This window comes from Coccomyxa subellipsoidea (genome assembly GCF_000258705.1).
Source record: "Coccomyxa subellipsoidea C-169, whole genome shotgun sequence".
Classification (NCBI taxonomy): domain Eukaryota; kingdom Viridiplantae; phylum Chlorophyta; class Trebouxiophyceae; family Coccomyxaceae; genus Coccomyxa; species Coccomyxa subellipsoidea.
Genome location: NW_005178035.1, coordinates 1,818,047 through 1,830,614, shown reverse-complemented (window position 1 = coordinate 1,830,614; position 12,568 = coordinate 1,818,047). Strand labels below are relative to the sequence as shown.

General features: G+C 50.5%; 2 protein-coding genes across 2 annotated transcripts; one reads left to right on the top strand and one right to left on the bottom strand.

Annotated features, from left to right (window-relative positions):
* Positions 1–326: 326 nt before the first annotated feature.
* COCSUDRAFT_47579 (aminotransferase, classes I and II) lies at positions 327–5,029 on the top strand. The gene is made up of 9 exons (XM_005647785.1): positions 327–473; positions 669–781; positions 1,220–1,499; positions 1,928–2,088; positions 2,328–2,440; positions 2,846–2,934; positions 3,365–3,486; positions 3,886–3,977; positions 4,389–5,029. The coding sequence occupies exons 1-9, from the start codon at positions 429–431 to the stop codon at positions 4,532–4,534; spliced, it is 1,161 nt and encodes a 386-aa protein (XP_005647842.1). The 5' UTR covers positions 327–428; the 3' UTR covers positions 4,535–5,029.
* Positions 5,030–5,704: 675 nt separating this feature from the next.
* On the bottom strand, positions 5,705–10,098 carry COCSUDRAFT_42193 (hypothetical protein; the record flags this gene model as incomplete). The annotated part of the gene is made up of 11 exons (XM_005647784.1): positions 5,705–5,782; positions 6,010–6,146; positions 6,551–6,720; positions 6,989–7,138; positions 7,339–7,422; positions 7,659–7,760; positions 8,379–8,504; positions 8,824–8,945; positions 9,201–9,359; positions 9,561–9,667; positions 9,996–10,098. The coding sequence occupies 11 exons, from the start codon at positions 10,096–10,098 to the stop codon at positions 5,705–5,707; spliced, it is 1,338 nt and encodes a 445-aa protein (XP_005647841.1).
* Between the last annotated feature and the right edge of the window lie 2,470 nt (positions 10,099–12,568).

The following is a 12,568-nucleotide window of genomic DNA, read 5'->3' as shown; positions in this document are numbered from 1 at the left end:
GCTGTGAAATCTCCGCATGGGGAAGTTGTGCAGGCAATCATGATGACGGTATTGCCATGAGTTTCGACTTTCAAATTGATGTGTAGTAAGCTTAAGGTGAATGATCATGTCTCTTAGCAGACATCCCGTGACGGCAGTCTATCACAGTTCTATATATTGTACTCTGTGCATGACTCAGATTGAGCATTTCTGTGATCTTCTAGTAGGTTTTGGAAGAAAGCTTTGCATTCAATCAACATCATGTAATAAGCACGTGGCTTCATCTAGCTTCCATAAGTCACGACTCAGAAAGCCGTCTCGACCCAGACTTTCCGATATCTGGCCACAACAGAACTTTTAAGCCCCAAAAGATTGCCATTGAGTGCTACTGCTTCCTTTGGATACTTTTGGCGTCCCCCAATCCATTTTCGTTGAATCAATCCTGAGTGATGGGTGATCAATCGAAGCATTTGCCGGAAGAATTTAAGCTTGAGGTATGGTGATGGCAAGCCTTGGCTTAAACAAGTGCCGTTGCCATGCGATAGATGCATTCGAATGGGTTCCACTTGAAAAATATGCACGCAATAGTATACGTGTCAAAGGAAGTTCAGTGTGACCGAAAGATCTGAACTTTTCTCAGCGATCGTTATCTTGAACAGTAAAATAATGCATTCTATTCTTGCTTGCAGAGGTTTCTGGCACGCTATGAGTTCACAGCCCCCTACACACTTTGCTGCAGCGATTCCCAGCCTCTGTCCCAATCGGAGGTCCTCGCCTTAGCGGACGACGAGTGTCGGCGCAAGTGAGCTTCCGAAGCCACTTGCATCTCAACATAACCTGCATGAGCCTGTAACCACGGGTTTACAAGTGCATGCCGTCTTGTTCACTGCTGGCATGCGCCATGGCCAGCAGCGATTGCAGGCACCACCAACACCAATCCCTACGAACTATCGTCTATATTTATTCTATATCTTAGATTTCATTCTGCTGCTATCTCCAGCCCTGCATGCAGGGCTGCCCTATAGTGACACCTCAGCACTGCTGCCAAGTGGATGTCTTCCCATCAGCGCTCCTCCGAGTCGTGCAGCCCTGATTGCTGTATTGTCGATGCACATGTCTCAAGCAGAGTTGCTTGTTGATAAAGATATTCAGCAAATGGACTTGAGATGCTGCACAGTCAAGCATCTCAAGTTGATGACTGCAACTTTGAGTGGCAATGAGCTTCTGCATGTATGCGCAGGTGGGACCAGCTGTCGCTGGCATACACAGAGCCAGAGGGGCTGCCAGAGCTGAGGGAGGAAGTGGCCAAGCTGTACAACGGCGTATCTGCCAAGGACGTTCTTATTATGGGCCCCCAGGAGGCACTTTCCATTGCCATGCTGGCCATGCTGCGGCCGGGGGATCATGTGGTCGTGACCTTCCCGGGTTACCAATCGCTGTACCAGATCGCGCACACCATCGGCGCTGAGGTCAGCTTCTGGCACATGCGCGCCGACGAGGAGGGCAGGCTCGTATTCCAGGTGAGCTCTCTCTTGATGGGATCCCCCTTGACCATCTTGGCGTTTGGGAGCATCTCCTTGGGGTGTCCCCAGAGGGACAATGGCTGCATGCTGGATCCTTGCCCCTCCGATAAGTTTGGCTAATTATCTCATTGCGCCTGCTGTCTGTCTGATCTGTTGACACTTTCTCAAAGCCAATTTAGAGGTATTAGTGCTGCCGAGGCTGGCAGAGGAGCTTCTGTGCACCTTCCGTCTCTGGCATTCAGTGCGCTTAAATCTCGTCCAGATCTCCCACTGTCCGCCGCTGCTTAGTTACTACGCAGCTTTCAGGCACTGCCCAATGCTCCATCACAATACCATACGAGGAATCTTGCTGACGGGCTCTTGAACGTGCGCTTAGATCAGCAAATTGACCCAACATCCTGAGAGATTTATAAACATTCGAGCAGATGAGCGAGCTGAGGAAGCTGGTGCGGCCGACGACTCGCGCAGTGGTGGTCAATTTTCCGCACAACCCGAGCGGCGCGCTGCTGAGCCTGGCCGACTGGGAGACACTGGTGGAGCAGTGCAGGGCGGCTGGGGCGTACCTCTTCTCAGATGAAATGTACAGGTGCGGTGCTGCGGGGTATTCTCTGCCCCTGAGAGAGAAGCTTTGAGTCTCTGTGTACCTGCAGGCCTCCGCTGCAACAAATACGCGGTCATATTCCTTCTTGCACCAGCTCATGAAATACAGTGCCACCAGTCATCACCGCTTTTATTTGTGATTAGAGCAAAGATGATACGCTTAATCGCTGACTAGGAATTTGATTTCTTGTCCGAATACAAATTGTAAAGTTGCTGCCAATACAGGATGCTGGAGCGTGATCCAGGCGCGCGGCTGCCGGCGGCTGCGGAGTGCTACGAGCGCGGAGTCTCACTCTGCGGCATGAGCAAGGCGCTCGGCATGCCCGGCATCCGCATCGGTGAAACTACACTGATCTCCAGCTATTTTCTTATTGGAATAAAACACATGCATGAATACCTGCGAAAACCAAGAGGGCAGAGAAGTGGAAATCTGACAGTTGACAGGAGGGGCAGTACTTTGCATGGCCAGCATCCACATCGGTCAAAACCACACAAGCATACCTTCTTCAAAACAAAGCACATGCAGAAATTCTAAGCATTCTTGACTGGAGAACAGGACATAGCGAGCCAGTGAGAATGAGCAAAGATGGCATGCAAGTCATACCTGCCATAGGCCCTTACAGGGACAGCAGGGTCTTTGAGTCATCAAGTGAGGTGTACAAGTGGCTGGAAACGCTCGCAGCATATGCAACGCTCTCAATCATGTCAAGTGACAAGGCTGATGTGCTGTGCACATGTGCCAGGATGGCTCGCCACCCGAGACGCGTCGCTGCACCCGCTGATTCAGCGTCTGCACGACTACTCAACCATCTGCAACAGCGCGCCCAGCGAGGTGCGCGTTCCCTCCCTTCCCACAGAAGTTCAGCTGGTCTGCGGATTCCTGATGGTGGCGAGCCGGCATGTTTTATAAGACCATGCCCTGAGATGCCGCTTGACATTAGGCGGAGAATGCACGATCCAGTTTCCCGCAAATTCCAAGGTGCCCTCCAGTGATGCTGCCGGTGCAGCCAGTATGGTAGCTCCAGAGGTACTTTATCAGCTGGGTGGTACATCTTTTGCAATCTTCCAAGGACTTGAAGATACCAGTACTGGGAAGTGAGTCATTCGTAGTACTCATTGTGAGGCAACACAAGGCTGCAGACTTTTGTAGGCCCCGCAGACGTGGCTGCAGACGTGGCTGCAGACGTGGCTGCCCTATGGCATTTGGCTTGGGTTTGCCGATCTGTAACAATACTAATAATACTAATCGATGAGGTGCGCAGGTGCTGGCGTTGATTGGGCTGCGCGCACGAGATTGGCTGATTTCTGCGAATCTGGATCTGATCGAGGCAAACCTGGGGGCAGCACGAGCATTCTTTGCTCGCCACTCCGACACCTTCGAATGGTACGCTGTCCTAAATTAGTAAAATTATTTTTCAGGGACGGTTGCTGAGTCCCTTGAGAGCATTTCTGGAATGCTCTTAGTGAGCATCAGAATGGTACGAGTGGTACGCACATGCAAAGGACCCGACATGTTTTACAGCGCTGATGCATGCCCACACTTTCCCTTTGCTAAGAAAAGGCGGGAACGTTTTCAATTGGTGACCTCCGCCTGATGCATTGCTGGCTCCGTGACACCTACTTCAAATGCGCTGTGCAAGGCAGACAGCTTTCCTTCACAAGGAGTTTGCGTGCACTTGTTGCTGCGGAAACATCATGAGATGTACTATATATTACCAGCGGGCGCAACATGCATGGGGTCTGTTGCTCTGGTCAAGAGGCTGAGATGATGACCAATGGTTAGGTACGAGCCAGCGGCCGGGTCTGTGGCGTTCCCTCGGCTGCGCACCGGAGAACCCGTGGACGAATTCTGCGAGCGCCTCGTGCAGAAGTCAGGTGCGCGCTCTTTCTGCGCATCGTCGGTGACTTGCCCTTTTGTTGCATGCATGCACAACGGATTTGTCATCTGCAACTTCCACTACAGGAAATGATAATGAAAAAAGTTGTTGCTCACTTGACTTCAGAGGATTGCTGATTTGCCAAGGCGCTATGTTCATATTGCATGTCACGCTTTAGATCTGCCTGGGAGCACGGAAGGGTGGCATGGTTTCAAGACGTGCAATCCTGAAGCAAGCATGCACCCAGGCTGCACTGCTTTGAAAGCTGTGACACATTTGCAAGTGTATAGGAGGAACTGCCCCTGCCTGCTGTGCTGCCTCAGCAGGCTCTGCGCTGACATCAGCAGCTGAATTATCCCACCCCAGAGCATGGCTCCAATCTGACATGAGCTGTGCTGCTGTGTTACAGGCGTGCTGCTGCTGCCTGCCACAGTGTACGAGCATGCGCCATCAGTGGCAGAGGGCCGGTTCAGGATTGGGCTGGGGCGTTTGAACTTCAAGGAGTGCCTGAAGCACCTGGAGGACTTCCTGCAGAAGGAGAAGGAGAGTGCCTGAGATGGAAACAGGCAAAACAACGAAAATAATCTGTCTTGGGATCCAGAACATTGTGTCAAGAGGACTTCTCATTGAGCAATAATTAAAGCAGTGGGCTTGCCAAAGGAGGAGAAGAAAGCATGAGATGACAAATTTCATAAAAATGGCAAGAGGGTAATATTCCACTGAGCAGCCATGTGATCGATGGTGACGTGGACTGGTTTGTCTATTTGGCAAGAGGTACACAGCGGTCAAAATGAAGATGTGAGAGTACTATTTGCAAATTGAGGAAGCTGCCTTAGAGATGCAGTATCCCGCTCTTTTCAAGAGCAGAAAAATCAAATATATTTGAGGATGACAGAGTCAATAAACTGCAGGTGGACTGCTGTGAAGGGTTCTGACGCTGCTGCAAGGAATGAATGGTGGGTTTGGAGAGAACCGTTAATGAAGTCATTTTGTCAAAAGAATAATCCTCACAATCATTTGATAGGGTTGCTGTTAGAATTAATTGTTCAGAGCTTGTGTGAATACTGATATCATCGGTTGGTTAAACTATTACAAAAAACGTCTTGTGTCACTTCTCACATATACACAGTTGCCACGACTTGAACACATGTGCTGTTAGAATTAATTGTTCAGAGCTTGTGTGAATACTCATATCATCGGTTGGTTAAACTATTACAAAAAACGTCTTGTGTCACTTCTCACATATACACAGTTGCCACGACTTGAACACATGAAAATAAGGCATGTTCTCCCTTCCTACACAAGACTTATCATGCAAGCTTGAGAACACTGTGAAATTAAAAACAGCATGCATACTTATGGATAAGATAGGTTCACAGCAAGCAGAGGCAAACAGGATGTTTGAAAACATCCAATCCACACAGCACATACACCATGTGCCCACAGCACAGCTGTTTTGGGCCTGACGGGTGGCTTCAGTTGACTGCTTCACATCTATGCTGATTTACTTGAAAACAACTTCCCGACTATTCTACCAACATGCTTGCACCGGCACTGGAGTCTTGCACTACCTCCTTTCCTCCTGATCTGAACTGCCAGAGATGTGGAATGCCGGCAACAGATCCCACTGTTTCAACACCCGTTGAGCTGTGCGCAGCAGTTCACATCTTTTGCATGCTTCTTCTGCTTCTGTAGATGGCAAATCTACCCTTGCGGATACATCTTCTACTCTTCCTTGACCACGGTGGTCTCGCGGTGGGTGGTGCGAGTCTGCGCCTTGTTGGAGCCAGTCACGTCAAGGCCCTGTGCACCAACATAACTTGAATCAACAATTGTTATCTACCAGAAAAAATTCTTCTTCATGTCACGAAAGTGACAGTCAACAGTTTAAAACCACAGCAACATGCAGATTTTTGTCACTTCCTCAAGAGGAAGTACACTCATGCGCTGCTGCGCTACTCGAGTCAGCGAACACAGATTATTACACTTTGCATAAATATAACCCGAGATGCCTAAGTCGAATGACTAACCTGCAGACGCTCCTCCATGTTGGCGATCTTCCGGTCGGCGTTGCGGTCTCCAACTCCGCCCAGGTGCTTGGCCTCATCCCACAGCTCCTCCTTGCGCTGGTTGGCTTGCTCTGCCTCCACCTTGTACTTCTCATAGCCTGCACAGCGCATCCAAACATGTCTCTTAAGACTTCTATCTGCCATGACTGAGCACGTTGTCAACGTTTCACATGTTACACAATATTTTCTGCTAAAATTACAGTATTCTCGACTTGCTGCTGCATTCCTCAACACAGAAGAGGCTAAGGAGCATAATAGCAAAAAATGCAACGAGCTGTGGCAGCAAGTTGGAAAGCAGGCAATATTTTGCATGTCACTAATTCCCCCCACATTGCTGACTCCCCTCAGCTTCAAGCCAGGCTATGGTATGTTTTCTTCATGAAAAGCTACAGATATACACAGGCTTCCATATCTTGCCCCCTGAGATAGTTAGATATAGATCTTTTTAAAGATACATTACGCTAGGCTACAGGAGTAAATCTATTACAGGTTTAGGGCATACCCTCGACACGCTGGCGGGTTTCAGCGGTGGTTGACTCAACAGTCCTCTGGGTGCCCTGCAGCTTGCTCTGCAGCTCACGCTCGCGAGCCTCCAGGTCGCGCTTGTGCTTGGCTGCCTCTGCTGCCTCACGCTCCGCCAGACCGACAGCTGCGCTCCTGTTCTGAGCGTCGCTGCAGCAGATGAGAAAACAGGATCAAAATCTTTTGCTGAATGTGATATATATCATAGATCCAGGGGCAGCTACATCACAGATCCCAAGTCCTCGGCAGTCCAAGAGGCCATTAAAAAACCATGATACAGAGACTTCGCAAAAACCCACTGCATCTCACACACTGTGCTGCTGATCCAGCTCCATCAAGGGGTTGAGTGCCGATAGGCTGCCAAAGATGCCCGCAGTACAATCAAGTATGACAAAGGATGATCAAGCAGAAGTCTCACCGGGCCAGGGGGTCAGCCTCACGCTTCAGCTGGGCTGCGCGCTCACGCTCGGCCTCGGCAGCACGCGTCGCGCGCTGTGCAGCCGTCTCGTGCTCTCCAAGCTGGCCGCGGCGCGTTGCCAGCAGCCGGGACAGTTCCTCCTCACGCTCGCTGCAAAATAAAGGTGGCAGTCATTCCTCTCCTCATAATTTGAGGGGTAACTTGCAGTCATATTGCAGATCAACTGACTTGTTCCAAGGCTGGAACACATCCATAAGTCATGTCAGCGAAACATGCTGTTGAGGAGAATGAAGGTGAGGGCCACCACAGGTAAAAGAGAAACATGATGCAAATGTGGTGAGTTGGCTCACTTGACGTCCTGCAGGCGGGAGCGGGTGGTGTTGAAGTTAGCCTCGAGGCCCTTGCGTGCCTGCAGATGCTTCTCCCACTCGGCTCTGCAACAAGCAAGCATCGAGTGGTCAGCACGCATCTCTTGTTTCTACCGTCACATCATCATGGCTTCAACACATCTAATTGATCCCTGCAAGGGCAGGCGTAGATTGAGCTAATATAAAACAAACAAATGCATTGTCTTTCACCAGTTGCCAGACCTGTCTTGCTCCCCACAAAACAAGAGAGTGTGCAGTGCTGTGATGCATCTCTCATACAGAAGCAAAGGGAAGCAGCGCACCTCAGAGAACCCAGGTGGGTGTGGGTCTTGTTGTGGCGCTCACGGACAGCGGCCAGAGCTGCCTCTGCCTCCTTCACTGCCCTGGAGTGACCCTCCAGCTCCCTATCGACACACCAGTCACTCAGCATACCGTTCAGCAGTCATTTAACACCATACGCAGAAAAATATTGGATGAAGCTCCACTAATAAGCCAAGGACCCCAACCACCTGCCCCAACTGGCTGGCCTATATACTCTTTTCATGCATGTCTTTTGACCATATTGACCATAGTGCAGTTTCCTGTCCTTCTCTGTACAGCTGGAAAGAGGGTGTGCAGGCTTGGGAAGGAATTCAAGAGAGTTGCATGCCTGTTGAGGCGGTCAATCTCGGCCTGCTTGTCTCCCTTGTTGTCAGCGTCACGCAGCAGCATGGTGTGGTGCTCGTGCTGCTTGACAGCATCCTGCTTGGTCCTGCAAACATTAATTCCACCATCAGCATGACTGTCCAGCACGGGGGGGGGAACATACCCCGTCATGTAAAAAACTGATTTATTTGCACTTGCAATCAACTTTCCAAAAGAGCTTGCTGCTTTCCCCAAAATCCAGTAGGGAACTGCTGGAACCAGCTTTTGCTCACTCCCAACAGCTGCTGCTTCACTCCAGTAGGGCATTGCAAGCAGAGCATGGCATTCTGACTAGTCAGATCTTCGCATGCATGTAATGTGACTGTCAAGGGTTGTACCTCTGCAGGTTGGCCAGCTCTGCCTCGATCTCCTGCAGGCTGCGGCGCATGTCGGCCAGTCCACGCTGCAGCTTGGCGGCTTCACGCTCCTTCAGGGCAGCTTCGTTTGCAGCTGCCTCGCATCCCCTGCAGCAAGAGACTCAGAACTTCAGATCCCTGTCACACAGAATCCAGACAAGATGGTTGCAGCAAGAAGCAGGTGCAGCTGGAAATTCCAGCCAGCACAGAGATCCCAGTCAAGAACAAGGCAAAGTATCAACTTTTTGCCAGCTGGGGCTTTGTACACAACATCTGCACAAATTTGGGATTGTAAACGGCCCAGGATGTTGAATTACCATATTCATCTTGTACTCTCCTGCCAGAAAGTGCATCTTAAGGCAAGCTGCAAGTATATTACAGCAAAATGGAAAGGTGCCGTGTGGGGAATGAGGGCGCTGCAACGCACTTGTGGGCCTCACGCTCACGCATGGCGGCCTCCTGGGCTGCACGCCTGGCAACCTCAATCTCACCATTCTTCCTGCTCAGGTCAACACCGCGGTTGCGCATGCCCTCGAGCTCACGCTCCAGCTGCACAGCAAATTAAAAATTCATGCACTGACTCATTGAGACACAGGGGCAGGCAAGCGCTACATCACCCGCTTCCCAGGCAGAGGAATCAATGACTAAATGATACAGATGAAACTATCTACACTGCAAGCGGCCATTGCAGCTCTCAGCAGTTTAGAGCAAACGCCATGCATTGCTAGAAGGCATGCATTCGAAGCAGAATAGACATTTCGAGCACTGCGTAAGCTGCGAAATGCAGCATAGCACATATCCTACCTCAGCCAGGCGGGCACGGGCGCGCTCGGACTCCTGCTGGGACTCGGCGACGCTCTCTAGGTGCTTGTGCGCCTTGCACGCGTACACCTCAGCGGCGTGCGCCTCCTTGGACGCCTCGTTGGTCTTGGCCTGGGCGTCTTCCCACGGCACATGCTTGCCCTGTTACACCACGTCGCTTCTGAATGAGACTGAAAGAGATCAGGCGTGCGGCAAGGGACCGTTCATTAGGGTTTCAATGCTTGTCGTACTTGACGACACCGGTGTCAAAATTCGCGGCTTCGTGCACCGGCCGCGCTATATCGGGCACATTTTTGCCAAGTATTGTGCTGGCTTTCCAAGTATTTGGCGATAGAGACGCACCTCCTGCTTGTAGTTCTCGTCGCACTTGCCGGAGGCGCAGTCCGAGGTGTTCTTGGTCGACGAGGTGTAGGTTGCGCCCCGAACCATGTGGGTGCCACCTCCTGGGCCTGCAAACGAAGATGGAAATGATTCAAGCTAAAAAAATCAACGTCGGGTGTGTCCGACTATTATTTGATCCATCGAAGGGGTAGGTGTCCGAATACCACGCAGGAAATATCTCCGATAAGGGACAGCAGATATAATTGCTTGTATTAATTGTCTTCCCATGATATGCAGCAGAAGAGAAATACACAGGACAATGCAAAGTTCTAGACTGCTAAATGGCAGTTTGTCCGAATACGCAGGAAGCAAACATAGCCCAGTGCGCTACGATGATAGCAAAACTGACACTGAGCACAACAAGGAACATTAATTTTGCAGGACAGCGCCTCCTACCCTCGGTGATTCCCTCTTCACGCTTGGCGCCGTGGTGATGCACGGGGTCGGAGCATTGGCCGATGTGCAGACTCTCCTTCACCTTGTTGACGAGTCCGGACATGTTGGCGTTGATCTGTATATCCTTCGAGGCTATCGGTAGTCGTTGGCTGCAATTGTATCGCTTGGAATAGCAGTTTGTCAAGAGAATTGCTACTGAGATTTATAGCTGGGGTATTTATAGACGAGCGGATAGATTGTGTGACGGCAGCTGCGACCGAGCTTCCAGCTTCCGGCTGACGGATGCTGACGCCAGGTCAGGCCGACAGCTGGTGATGTTGAATTTCAGAGTCAGACGATTCACCGATAATTGAGATTTCGCTGAGATCATTTGTATTGGTTTTTCCAGTGCAGCTGCAAGTACGTAGAAATCGAAAACTTAAAACGATTAAAACTAATTGGAGCAGTGGACACCGTGCCTTATAGCCACCTGCCAGTGGGCAAGAGTGTTGGTGTACCAAATTTTAGTTCTAATTGAGGAGTCAGCATGTCCATGTTCCGAGAGAAGCTGTGATCATATGTTTGAGGCAGCATTGTCTCACAGAAACAATGCCAATTCACTCTTACACCAACAAACTTTCCACTCTTAATTTTGCAAGCAATTTCATCCCCTCTTGAGCTCACTGGCAGCTCAGCACGGTGCAACACAGCCATCAAGAATGCCCCATCTGGACTTTCTGAGCGTCCTCAACCATCCGTAAGCTGCAAGGCATCAGTGGGTCAAATTTTGTGGGGAAATCACAACTTATAACAGCTCAATCGCGGCATACGGTTTGCCCGCTCAAGACATGCGGCATCAGCCTCACAGCATATGCAATTAGGAATTAGAGCAGCAGGGCCTCTCAAGAGGCTGTTGGATCAAATCTTAATCTGGAGATGTTTGAGACATCTCCCCCAATTCAAGCAGAAAACATCAAATTATATTGCGCTGCACAGTGATCCCCAAAAACAAATATCTCCAGCGCTCACATAACAAGTCCCGAAATTTCGGGGAGTGGATACGCTTAGGAGCAAGACACAGCCCGCTGGCATGCTGCTTATATGGACAACCCCAGAGTTGCACTGGCACTGGCAGCCGGCTAGCATCCTTCATGCCAACCTCGACGATAATGTCAGCATCGGGGAGCAAATAAAACAGCCCAGGGTGAGCGGACGCGGCAGAACAGGGAGCTCGCCAGCTCGCAGCTCCAGAAACTCATGATGATGATGATGATGATTTCCCTCTTGGGCTGAATTGATCTAGGAACATGATGCTCTGAAGCCGGCCGTTCGACCGGCATTGACCTCCTCACCTAGCTCTCACCGCACTCGAGCGAGAGCTGCTTATTACAGCGAATTCCAAATATACGATTTTGAACTGCATGTGCAGTGACTCAGCGGTGAGTCAGGGGCACACCGCTTCAAGAGGGATCAGGGTTCAGCTCGAGGAACATGGGCATAAAGCAATGCACGGCTGATTTGAGGTACAGAGATTTGGTTCAGAGCATTGGTGGGACACATAAGACTGGAGGTCTGCTGTGATTGGAATGAAGCTCGCGGCCTAGGTGCTATGGCCAGTACATACCAATTCAGACCTTCAATCTTGAATTCTTGCAAATGTGGTGTCAATATTTTGGGTGAAAGTTTTGGTTCAGTTTCCGGATAGGTGCCACACAGAGACTGCAGTGCATGCTCCCAGGTAATTGTGTAACCAGCTGGTAGCTGCTTCTATGACTGATTACAAGTAACTGTCAGCAGCTGATAAGGCTCACCCCACTGACAGCCCAGCGCCGGGGGAAGCCGTCACGGTGATGCCAAAGAAAACAAATTGACACAGATGATGACACCTGTCTCAGCACTCCCTCAGCAGCAACGCAAACTTGAATGTCTTCACAGCACAATGCACATGTGTACACCACAAGGAGATGCAATCTACACAAAATCGCAGTGTCGCAGAAAATACATGAGGAGCCCTGTGGCACTCATGCGCAGACAAAACCAGGCCAGAGCTCTGTCACCTCGGAATGAGGTAAGGCAAATGGCGGCTGGCGCAACAAATGATGAAAAAAACTCACATGCAGGTGATTGACAAGTTTGGCGGCAGACCAATGCATCACAGACACACAGCAGTTGTCTCTTGCTCATTCCAGATACTCTAGATGAAGCAGTGCCAGCCGGCCAAAATGTGTCATCCGGGCAGGCACCCACAAAAATGATCCAAGTTCTCCTTTTCCCAGCTCCTAAGCTCCGCACAGACACACCAGGCGGGCACACACAAATCCAAAGGGGTTGGACACCATTCTATGCATTGCAATGCAGCTGTCACTTCAGTCCATTCCCTACTGTACACTGCATCCATTGCCCCCTAGAAGAAGAGATTGCAGCCTTGTGCCACGACTCCTCAATCTAAAAGAAAGTTTTAAAAGAAAGACCTCTGCTCGCCTGCCCCTTGCCAGGCCGAGATGCACCTGATACGATTGCGCCACACACCAACATTCCAGCCTCATCCGAAGGCGCAGGTAAGGACCCCTGATACCTTGATAAAAGCCCTCTAT

Excerpts from the sequence above, each read along its gene's own strand:
- COCSUDRAFT_47579 (XM_005647785.1), top strand. The coding sequence starts at position 429 with ATGGGTGATCAATCGAAGCATTTGCCGGAAGAATTTAAGCTTGAG. Across the intron at positions 782-1,219 it reads GACGACGAGTGTCGGCGCAA|GTGGGACCAGCTGTCGCTGG; the intron begins GTGAGCTTCCGA and ends ATGTATGCGCAG. Across the intron at positions 3,487-3,885 it reads CACTCCGACACCTTCGAATG|GTACGAGCCAGCGGCCGGGT; the intron begins GTACGCTGTCCT and ends ACCAATGGTTAG.